This window comes from Nannospalax galili, unplaced genomic scaffold, assembly GCF_000622305.1.
Source record: "Nannospalax galili isolate Female #2095 unplaced genomic scaffold, S.galili_v1.0 scaffold1778, whole genome shotgun sequence".
Lineage (NCBI taxonomy): Eukaryota > Metazoa > Chordata > Mammalia > Rodentia > Spalacidae > Nannospalax > Nannospalax galili.
Genome location: NW_008340648.1, coordinates 4797 through 16911, shown reverse-complemented (window position 1 = coordinate 16911; position 12115 = coordinate 4797). Strand labels below are relative to the sequence as shown.

Sequence of the window (12115 nt, the reverse complement as noted above, 5' to 3'; positions counted from 1 at the left end):
GAAAGTCAAGGACAGGGACCACATTATCATCTCATTAGATTCAGAAAAGATCTTTGACAAAATCCAACATCCCTTCATGATAAAAACCATGGGAATCTAAGGGGTGCAGAGGACAGTGATACCACAAAGCAGACCATCCTCTGTTCCCAAAGAAAGAATATGCAATGGAAAATAAGAAAGGAAATAAAAAGTAGTGAGAGAGAGAAGACAAGAATTTCAGAACAGATCTTGCCTGCTAAATCCACTTTGGGTACTGAATGAGGGAGAAATAAAGGAAGGAGAGAGAGAGATGAAGGAAGGAGAGTGTGAAAGCTCTCTGGCCTATCTGAGGGCTTCAATCAGGCCCACTGCAGGGAACTCCTTCGGAAGCTGTATCCAGTCTTCATGGGTGAAATTAGGAATGTTGACTCTTCCCTGCGTAGTCTATCTGTTGTATGGTGCCACTTGGAACCTGTGTTTAAGTTCCCCTGTGTAGTCAGATTTTCAAAAAATTTCTGATTTTACTGGCTGAGTTTTGATTCAAACATTCTTCAGTGGAGTGACTAGTGGAGTGACTGAGGCTGTTAGCCGCTGAGTCAGCAGGAATCTTTCTGACATGAATAATAGCCACTCTTTAGATATTTGTATTTTTATATAATCTGCTCCTGTGACATCTGAGAAGAGAGGATTTTCCCAGAGGCTCTTCTTCCTATGGCTATGCAGCTGTGGCTGTCCTTCTGTATGGCTCTGTCCTCTCTTGACGTTTAAAGGCCCATTACTGGGGCCTTGACGTTTAAAAGGCACATTACTGGGGGTGCAGAGATGGCTCAGTAGTTAAGAACAGTGGTTGTTCTTGCAGAAGACCTGGGTACAAATACCAGAACCCACACGGCAGCTAACAACTGTCTGTAACTCGAGTCCCAGGGGATCTGACAGCCTCTTCTGACCTCCGAGGGCATTGCACAACACCGGTGTACTTACCTACATGCAGGCAATACATGCATTCACATAAAATTTTTTTTAAATTTTTTAGTCATGTATATAGAGATTAGAAATGCATGTGAAAACGTCTCAATGTCAATTGCCTTGGAATGAATTTTTCTGTATGAAGCTGTGTGTTTTGACAACGAAGTGGAGATCTTTTTTAAACGTTGGAACCTCATTTAATCTTATGTCTTATAGAGTTTATAATGAGTTAAAGATTATATAAGCGTAATAATTCATTTGTAAACCTAAAACTGTAGCCAATTTTTTGAGAGATGTACCCTAGCTCAGAAAAATGTTATTGAATAGGTTAATGCTGTTGTAATGAAATGCTTCTTCTAATTAAAAAAAAATAAAAAAATAAAAATAAAAAAAATTTGAAAAGGCCCATTACTGTAAGTAAAGTAGAGAGCTTTTGCTCTCTGTCCAAAGCCCTGGCTCCTGCCTACTCCTCCTTTATACCTTCTGGCTGGGGTCCAGGTCACCCCTCCAGGTGAGTCCACTACTTCATTTCTAAAGCTACAAAACCACCTATGATGAAAATACATGCTCGGCAGAAGGAAGGAGCCTATTGATTACTAATTAAGAGCTTGGTCATCACTTTTAATTATCCTAAAGGTCTGTGGTAAATACTAAGAACTGGGAGCATAGGAAAGTGTGTAACTACGGGGAAAAGGACAAAAACAAAGCAAGACTTTCACATACCAAAATATGTCTGTCTCTCTGTATCTCTGTCTCTCTGTCTCTCTCTGTCTCTCTCTCTCTCTCTTTGTCTCTTTCTACTCTTTTGCACATATCTATCCAAGGAGTTTGTCTTTGTCTCATGTATCTTTTCCTCACTGTCTTTCTAGAGATTTATACTTCAGATACATTTCTTTTGTCTCTCTTGAGACATGTATCATAAGTAGAATTTCACACAGCAGTACTGACATAAGTAAAAAGTTATCGATTTTCAGCACAGAGATGCTGCCTATTTCCGGCATAGTCTCTCATGGAGAAACTTGAAAAAAGTGTTGCTTTGTCCTCTCTGCCTCTTTAATTCACTTTCAAACATCCACAGCAGATTTTGCTGAATGGGACAAAAACTTAAATGAAGCTGACTTTTTAAAGACTCAGAGAAAAGCCATATTTCATTAAAATGAACAAGAAAAATTAAAATAGGGAAAGCTCTTATTGTTAACTGTTTTAGTCCTATGAAGTATTCTCTAACTGATAGAGAAAAACAAGAACCATATATTTAAGAATGAATGGATATAAAACCAAATATCAAAACAAATGATTCTTTTATTTAAGAGGACACGCCCCAAAATTAACAGGTCTATATAGTACTATGAAGACCTTTTATTAAAGAACATTTTTTCTTGATAAATATTTCTGGGCATAATACATTCTCTTTTTATTTAACTCTGCGCTATACACACACACACACACACACACACACACACAAACATGCTTATTGAATATCATTAATGAGTTTCTTCAAAAAAACGAATGGACTGCAAACATTTGTGAGAATTTTATAATGTTTTATTTTCCCTTATGAAATTAAATATCACACTGTTTCCATTTCACTGTTAAAATGGAAAAATGAAAGTCTCATTGTGACCAATGGGGTCTATGCTGTCATACGCTTTGTTTATCTAATACTTAAACTGTTCATGTGACTGCAAACATGAGGATTTTGCAACAAACTTTGCTTTCCCTTATAAAATTAAATATACTGTTTCCATTTCACTGTTAAAATGGAAAACTGAAAATCTCATTGTGACCAATGGGGTCTACACTGTCATACGCTTTGATTATCTAATATTTAAAATGTTCATGTGACTGTTGCCCCTGCTTTTAGTTGGCATTCTACTAATTCCCTTTGGTAGTATTCCACAGGTGCTTAGAAAACCCTAGGCGCATTCTATCTTACATCACAAATTTGAAAAGCAGATTTCACAATTTAAAGAAGCTTCAACACCAGAACATATGTTTAAAGATCTGATACTTTCCTTTCAGCGTGTGGAAAAGGATACCATTGGACATTGGACCCAAAGTAAGGTGAAAATTTCATGCCACTTTCATTTTCAAAAGAACTATACAGAAAGAAGGAACAGAAAAATGTGTATATTGGTCTGGACATCTTATTGTCTTGTAATTCATTGTAACAGAAAAATGGTGTTGAAACAATATAAAGGTAAGGCCTAATGTCAGATGTGTATTACTTTCTACTTTGTCTGTATACAAAACTCCTGCCACATCTGATGTTCAGAACTAATTTTAAGTATAAACAACTGGAAATATCAGTATCAGTTGGATTTTCCCCAACGGAACGCTAATTTGGACCTAACAAAAGTAACTGATATCCCCCCCCACACATGAAATGAACCAAAATGAAATACAAGAAGAAACTGAGAACTGAACTGCACTATATCAAAAAATTGCAGGTAAGCTCAGTTTCACAAGCTTCATTGGCATTAAGAGTTTTCAAGCAATATGGTATCTACCTCAGCTGAACTGTGTTTCTTGTCTTACATGTAATCCTAGCACAGAGCCATATAAGAATCAAACTTGGAGAACTGAAATTGAGAAAGACTGCCTGAGTTGGGTTAAATTAGGGAACATTTGCATAAGTCTATCAGAGATCTTGGTACTAACACCAGAAAAATCACAAGTCTACTAATATATTCATTCATCACATTTTACTATAATTTATCTAATGACTAAATTCTTTCTTAGTTCAGTTTGGACACTGCTTACTTGCTAATTATGCTGCTTGAATTTGATAGTCAAGTCTTTAGAGAAGAATTACATATATATATAATTCTTTCTCCTCTATAGATGTAATTACATAGTTTAAAAGAGTCAATGTCATTTCTAGAATTATATAGTGTCTGAATTTCAGATATAACATCATATTTATCAAGATACAATAACCAGAGCTGTTTGAGAACAAAGACTAGAACCATGCTTTGCTAAAAGATCAGTTGTAAAAGTGAAAAATACGAGGGAATGTGAAGTAATTATTGAGTAGTTTGAACTAAAACATTTCGAGGAAGTTAATATTCAGGAAAGGCACAGCACTGAAGAGGGAGAGAAACCTTTGCAATCTAACCAGCCCATTAGAATGGACACGTGTGAAGCCCCTGCCGTGCTTGCCAGTCTCTGCAATCAGGACAGTCATCTGTGCCCTTATGATCAACAGAAGGCTTGAACACAATGAGCAGGTAAGTTTAGAGAACCAAGTGAACACATAAAGATAGGGGATACCTTTCAAGAAAACTGAAGATAAAGAATCACTGACTAAGAAAACACATTAAACAGAGTGTAAGACGTGAACTTATGAAGTTAGAATTGCCAGGAAGAGACTGGAGAGAAGCATAAGACAAACACGGACAGAGATCTTGTTCCCGAAGTCTCATCCTTTTCCTCATGAACCTGGAACACATATCCACAGTCTCTTGACAAGACCTTTGTGAATGAGCCCCGAGAAAAGGAAGGAAACATTGTCTTCTTCCCTACATCTTTAGTGTTGATTCTATTTTGTATCAGCTGAAACAAGGGAAATTAGATCTTGGGCCAAAACTCCAGGCTTCCATCCCAGTCTGCACTAGAACCCCTTCATTGTCTCACCTGACTGCCACACTCGTTCCTTTGCATTACAGTGTTTGGGGCTTTTCCTACCTCTGAGTCTCATACAGAGAAATTCCTGTCTGTCATAACTCTATTCTGTCTCTGTGATCAGCACAATATTAGAACCACTGTAACAAATAAAGAAATGAGAACAGAAGAGCTTAAGAGATTCATCATAAGCATTAAATAGCACAGAATTCTTGTGTTAGGTAACAGGGGTGGAGCAGTTAAAATCAAAGAAAAAGGGAAAGAGATCATAATTCTCAGTAACTGTGAGTCTTAGAACCGTGAACCTAGGGAAACATTGGATAACTAACAGCAATTCAGTGCTATAATGTGCATAATGTATTAAGAGAGAGAGAGAGAGAGAGAGAGAGAGAGAGAGAGAGAGAGAGAGAGAGAGAGAGAGAGAGAGAGAGAGAGAGGAGAAAGAGCTTTGAACTTAGTTTCCTGAACAGATTTCTACAGGGAGAGCATGGTATGTGGTATAACTTGTGTAGTCAACAGGTGTTTAAGTGTATGAAAGTAAAGAAGCTCTTTAATTTAAAGAACATCAAAAAACATTTTTCCTAATTCAGCTTGTTTACACTTACTATGTGTGTGAATGCACATTCTTAGTAGGTTCAGTGGATACAAGTATATTGGTTCATGATACAAGCTTGCTCAATAACTTTTGGATGCTAGTCATACACATTACTAATCAGCTCTAAGCTCAAATGTGTCCTTCGAGCAGTAGCATGTGATGAGCTGCCGAAATATCACCTGAATCCTCTTTAGGGACTTTTCATGTCGTCTTCTGCTTTCTTCTCTTATTGTTTCTTTTTCTCTTGTGAACATGGAGAGAATATTAATAACTTCTGAAAGTTTCCCTCATAGGCCCCCCCACAACCATATTTCAGGTACTCTGTCATATATGTTAAGTCTTATCTGGTTAAACATTTGTATCCACATGTCCCTCGGTGCAAATTCATCCGCTGGAGTCTAGTCAGCCTCTCTAGAGCCACTCCCTTAAAGAAGGTCTACTCTCTCTCTCACCCCACAATAATCATTTGCTAATAGTTCCTTAGCTAGGATTGGGGCCAGCTGCCCATTTCCCCCATTATATGCTGAGTTTTTGTCTGATTGAGTCAGCCCATGCTGACTTGTGTGTACTGTCACCATTGTTGTACATTCATGACAAGTTCCAGAGGCCTGAAAGCTTCTTATTCCTTATGCTCATGCACCAACTCTGGCTCTTACTATCTTTCTTCCCCTCTTGTATGATGGTCCCTGATCCCTGGGTTGGGTGAGATTTAGTCTAGGAATCCTATCCAGGGACATGAACTCTATAGTCTCTTTTTCTCTAAAACTTAGCAAGTTTCTTTTTGCAACAGATGGAGACTATCACAGAGTTCCACAATTGTTCACACAGAAAATATACATCTGAGAGATGCCCAGACCTAAGTGGCACATCTACAGTGGAACCTCTATGCCTATGACTCATGGAGCCTAGTGGAACAGGTTGTAGAGAGAATACCAATACATCACTCAACTCCAAAGAGCAAAGCTTTCTCAAACAACAGAGTGTAATTCACACAGAAGGCCACAACTGGCTAAGTTTTAGAGAATTTCTGAAATCTTTTAAATAAAAACTTATCCCCTTTGAAAGTCCTCCCTGATATTTAATAACACCATAGAAAATTTCAGCACAATCAACATATGACAGAGTACAATTTAAGTGTACTGTCTGTTCATCATGTTTATTTATGGAATTGTGTTTATCTCTAGATGATTTTCATTGGATTGTACATTGTGACTCTCCTTCTCAGTCCTAAGTCTGATAGACTTTATGGCTCTTAGATGTTCCTTTTCTAGAGAGTTTACATGAATTATATTGTGACAGTCTCCCTTCATATAATACAATTTTTAGGTGATTTATGTTGTACTATTTTCAGTAACTCATTGCTTTATAATCTCCAAATTGTATTACTTTGTAAATATAGTCAAAGTTTAAGAGCATCATTTCATGTCACATTACAATGATATTTTTTGTAATCGACTCTGTCTTTAAGGTATATAATCACACAATGTTGTATGTACAGTATCAAAGTATATGATATTTATGGATAAAATGCTTTTAAAATTATGGTCGGAAACAGATCACACTGAAAATATAAGAAGTTTTTAATAACACAGGTTGTAATAAAATATAGAAAAATCCCTGCTATTTTATGTACCCAAATGAATCAGAATGGGCACACCATGGAATGAGTTCATTCTATCCTGAAAAATAGCATTCAGACTAAAGCTTAATGATGGATTTCTCCAACTTGATAATAGCTCTTACTAAAGAATGCTATAGATACAGAGGAAGAAGGTTTGATAAGGAATGACATAGTTTGCTAAGCGTTTAAGCAAAGTGCCAATAATTCATGAAACAATAATTTCCTGATACATTTAATTAAGGAATACACAGCCATTTTTCTCTCATTTAGTAACAAAAACAAAAAAATAAAATTACTCGATATTTAAAATTAATGAAAAATGTTTCAATTTTCTTAATTCGCTAAAGAATATACAAGAATATATTTTCTTTATGTCCAATTCCAGCTCTAATTACTTGAGGTAGTCAAAATAATTTACATGTACTGTTAAGAGGCATGCTATGCCAAAATATTTGTGAGAAAGATATGATTTGGGTCACATACTGAGATTTGGAATGTAAGTAGATTATAGATAAATCAAAAGTAACTGAGTCTGGAAATTACCAAGAATTTAAGAGCAGGCTATCGATGTGGGTTTGGTCAGGATAGAGAGTACAGCGAGGGGCACCTGCAAGTGAGATGAAAGCGTAGATTTTACTTACTATCCTGATGACATATTAGGTGTGAGAATGTGATAGAAAAAGTTCACAAATTTGGAAATCAAATTGGAAAGGAGCAACCAGGAAAGAGGTAGTTTATAGGAACTGAAAGACAGAAGCAACTGCAACTGTAGTTTATCTTTGAGGGTAAAAGACGGAACCCAAATCAAGCAAATATTCTAACAAAACTGAACCACCAATAACAGGAAAAATGAACCAACAAAAAGAAAAAGTCTGGATATCAGTGAAATTTGACTCTGAGTTCTACAAAATCAGTTGTGCAGGTCAACAGAAGAACAGGGTCTTAGTAAGGCATCAGGACAGAGGGGATAACAGAGCTCTTTCTAACTATGGCACACTGGTTGTGGCAAGTATGGTTTTTATATGGAGTTGAGCTGTGAAATGGAAGAAAAAGCACGTGTAACAGATGACATGCTTGACTCTACAGGTTAGCAAGGATGGAGACCAGGAACAGCTCAGTGGTGACAGAATTCATCCTCCTTGGCTTGACCCAGTCTCATGAAGCTCTACTACTGGTCTCGGTGCTGGTTTCACTTTTCTACCTCATAGTCCTTCCAGGAAACCTTCTCATCATCTTCACCATTAGATCAGACCCTGCACTCACAGCCCCACTTTATTTCTTCCTGGGCAACTTGGCCTTCCTGGATGCATCTTACTCCTTCATTGTGGCCCCCAGGATGCTTGTGGATTTCTTCTGTGAGAAAAAAGTCATCTCCTACAAAGGCTGCATCACGCAACTGTTCTTTTTGCACTTTCTTGGAGCAGGAGAAATGTTTCTACTTGTGGTGATGGCCTTTGACCGCCACATCGCCATATGTCGACCTTTACATTACTCTACTCTGATGAACCCTAGAGTCTGCTATGCATTATTGTTGGCTGTGTGGCTTGGGGGCTTTGCTCATTCCATTGTACAAGTTGCCCTTATCCTGAACTTGCCCTTCTGTGGTCCAAACCAGCTGGATAACTTCTTCTGTGATGTCCCACAGGTCATCAAGCTAGCCTGCACAGACACTTTCACGGTAGAGCTCCTGATGGTCTCCAACAGTGGCCTGCTCACCCTCCTGTGCTTCCTGGGGCTTCTTGCCTCCTATGCTGCCATCCTCTGCCACGTAAAGAGACATTCCTCCGAAGGGAAGAGCAAAGCTCTCTCCACATGCACCACCCAAATCATCGTTGTGTTTCTCATGTTTGGACCTGCTATTTTTATCTACACTCGGCCCTCTCAGGCTCTCCAAGCTGACAAAGTTGTTTCTCTTTTCCATACAGTCATCTTTCCTTTGATGAATCCTGTGATTTATACACTTCGCAACCGGGAAGTGAAAACTTCCATGAGGAAATTGTTAAATCAGTACGTGGTCTGCTGAATGATATCAAAGAATGAAAAAATTAAAAAGAGAGACATGGCAGTTTAAATCATTCCTTCATTCATGCAGCGAATCTGTTCTCTGGCAAACACTATGGTAGATACTTCTAGTTTTCTGACACTATCTAAGCACACGGATGAGTCAGGTACCATTCTAGTTCTCCCAGGGTTAAATTCGAGCAAATGAAGCCAGGCCAAACTGTGAAACTAGAAAAACACACCAGAAGTGTAATTCAGAAAAGTATTACAGAAGATATCGACTAGAGACATGACAAGCTCTTTCGCTTTGGCTGTAAAGCAACATCTTGAATGATGTTTAGCTGATTCCACAATGATCTGAAGAGAACCAAACACAATATGATTATCTGAGACAAAATAGGCATAACGAATAGCATGGGAACCAAAGGTTTGAGCAGTCTGGTGCATTTGAAGACCACAGAGAATAAAGGAGCTGCAGTGCGGTGGAGGGTATGCTGGCAGGATGGAGGTAGCAGGGCAGGTATCTTCCATTTTAGAATGATTTAAACAATAACAGTAAGATTAATTACTGAAACCTTAAAAAGACATAATGGAAATATGTTAAGAAGATTATCTAATGGTTTCTATTTGACTTAAGGTAAAAATCCCACAAATTCTTGATAAGAGGATGTGTATGAGTAATGAAATGTAGTTAAATGAAGGGCTATCCTGCTGACATGTAGTGTGTTTTTTTTCTGAGCATAAAAATTTAATTATTTTTACTAGTGTTTAGAAGAAAATGAATCTGCGTTATTTAACCAGGGTCTACAATGAAACCCTTTATATGTCTTGAAACTTGGTACAGATTTTGGTTACTCCTAGTCACCATATCTTTTAATCATAAAAAGGAATTTGTGCTTACTCACAAATGATGCCATCCCGGTTACAGCAATGTTAGTTACATTGAGTCAGTCATTATTTTCTTACAGTTAACTAAATTACTCAATATCCCCAATGATTTAATAGTGGTACTTTTATCTGTGGGTAATTAAACCTACCTGTCTAATTAAATTTACACTCCACTCAACAGGAAGGAATTCATTCCTAGTACTGTAAACCTAACCAACTATCGAAGTCTGGAGAGGTCATAGACTGTAGGTGAGAAACTACTGCTGCCATTTTCCTAAGTCAATATAATTTCTAATACATTCTAAATATGTAGCCTTATACCCACAGTGTAGTTCTTATCAAATAAACTTTTTCAGCAGATGGAGACTATTACTGACATCCACAACTGCTCAAAATACAGAGACTAAGTGGCTATGGGGTGCTCATCTCCAGCTGATAGATCTACAATGAAACTTCTACACCTAAGACTCAGGGAACATCAAAGAGGGAGCAGATAAATTGTAAAATCCAGAGGGCCAGGGCACCTGCTGCTGCATGGTGTCTTCTAGACATGAAAGGGAAGCTGTGCCTGTGAAACCTCAGCAGTTTTACTGCCTAAACAGGACCTGCACGACAGCAGCAACTGACTTGTCAATGTAGATGAGGGAAATTTCACAAGGCCCCGTCTCCAGATGAAGATTTACAAGCAATCAGTGGCTACTGAGAGAGGGAGAATCACTTTCCTCCAGGGACGAGATAACTGATGGGTTATCCAGTTTCAATGGTCAGTCCTGATCACATATACATCCTAATGCCACTAAATGTACGCAGTATGATTTTATATCAGTATGTTTTATATCAATATATGCATACATTCATTCACATATATGTAATAATAATAAAGAAGAGATCATGAAATTGAGAGAGTGGGGAGCATGAGTAGAGATGGAGGGGAGAGAGGGAGTGCTGTGATGATGTAAACACAGCACTCCTGTATGAAATTCTCAAAATTTTTTAAAAAGACCAACTGCTGGTGAGGCTATGGAGAAAAGAGAATCTGTATATACTGCTGGTGGTGCATTTATTTAGCTACTATGGAATTCATTACCGAGGTTCAGAAAAAAAAAAGAACTACAAATAATCAACCTATACAATTGCTGTGTATTTACCGAAAGACCATAAGTTAACATATCATAAAGACGTGTTTGGATCACTTTGTATTGTAGCCCTAGTCACAATAACAATCTATATGTCTGTAAGAAAAGAAATAAGGAAAATGTCAGTTCATTCTACAAGGGAATTTATTTACCCACAAAGAAGAATAAAATCATGTCATTTGGAAGAAAATCGGTGCAACTGGAGATGAGATTAAGGGAATTAAATTCACCTTACAAAGACAAATATGTTTTCTTTCACTTGGGCCATATACAATTGATTTTATTGCATTTACACTTATATTTTTTAAAAATTTTACATTTATTTATTTTGTGAAGAAGGGAGTATTACCAAGGTACATGTCTGAGGATTGGAGGACAACTTGCTGGAGTGGGTTCTGTCCTTCTACCATGTGAGTTCTGGGGATCAAACACAATTTCAAGGTTGGGATAGGTGCTTGTGCTCACTGTCTTGCCAGCCCCTCGATTGTGATTTTTGTTCATTATTGTTTCATGGATTTCATTGTAGAGTTCTTTCAAATCACAAAGATATCTCATGCTAGGGCAAGTAGCCATTATTCAAAGACAAATGATAATAATTCCTGGGGAAGAATGTAGATTTACAGAGACACTCTATAGAGCAGCATGGAGCTTCTTCAAAATATGAAAAAAGTACATCATCTGATGCATCAATCCCAATACCAAGCAGATATTCGATAGAAATTAAACAGAATGTTCTAATCACATGCTAACTCATGCTTAGTAGAGTACTACTTGCAATAGCAATAAACATGGAGCCAGCTTAGACACCCACCAACAGATAAATTGGAGAGGATGATAGAAGATAGATAGATGATAGATAGATAGATGATAGATTAGATAGATAGATAGATGACAGATAGATAATAGATAGATAGATATAGATGATAGATAGATAGAAGATGATAGATAGATAGATGATAAATAGATATAGATGATAGATAGATAGATAAATAGGTAGATGATAGATAGATGATAGATAAATAGGTAGATAGATGATAGATAGATGATAGATGATAGATAGATGATAGATAGATAGATAGATAGATAGATGATAGATGATACATTAGATGATATAGATAGATAGATAGATAGATAGATAGATAGATAGATAGATGATAGATAGATATAGATAGATAGATAGATGATAGATAGATAGATGGATGGATAGATTAATGGATGGATAGATAGATAGATAGAAAGAAAGAAAAGGTACGTACATAGGTACTTGATAGACTGTAGACACAATGGTACTAAGTAGACAGATGA

General features: G+C 37.2%; 1 protein-coding gene across 1 annotated transcript; it reads left to right on the top strand.

Moving 5' to 3' along the window:
- Positions 1–7881: 7881 nt before the first annotated feature.
- LOC103736249 (olfactory receptor 4N5) lies at positions 7882–8808 on the top strand. The gene has a single exon (XM_008835740.1). It carries the CDS (start codon positions 7882–7884, stop codon positions 8806–8808), a length of 927 nt encoding a protein of 308 aa, XP_008833962.1.
- Positions 8809–12115: the final 3307 nt, after the last annotated feature.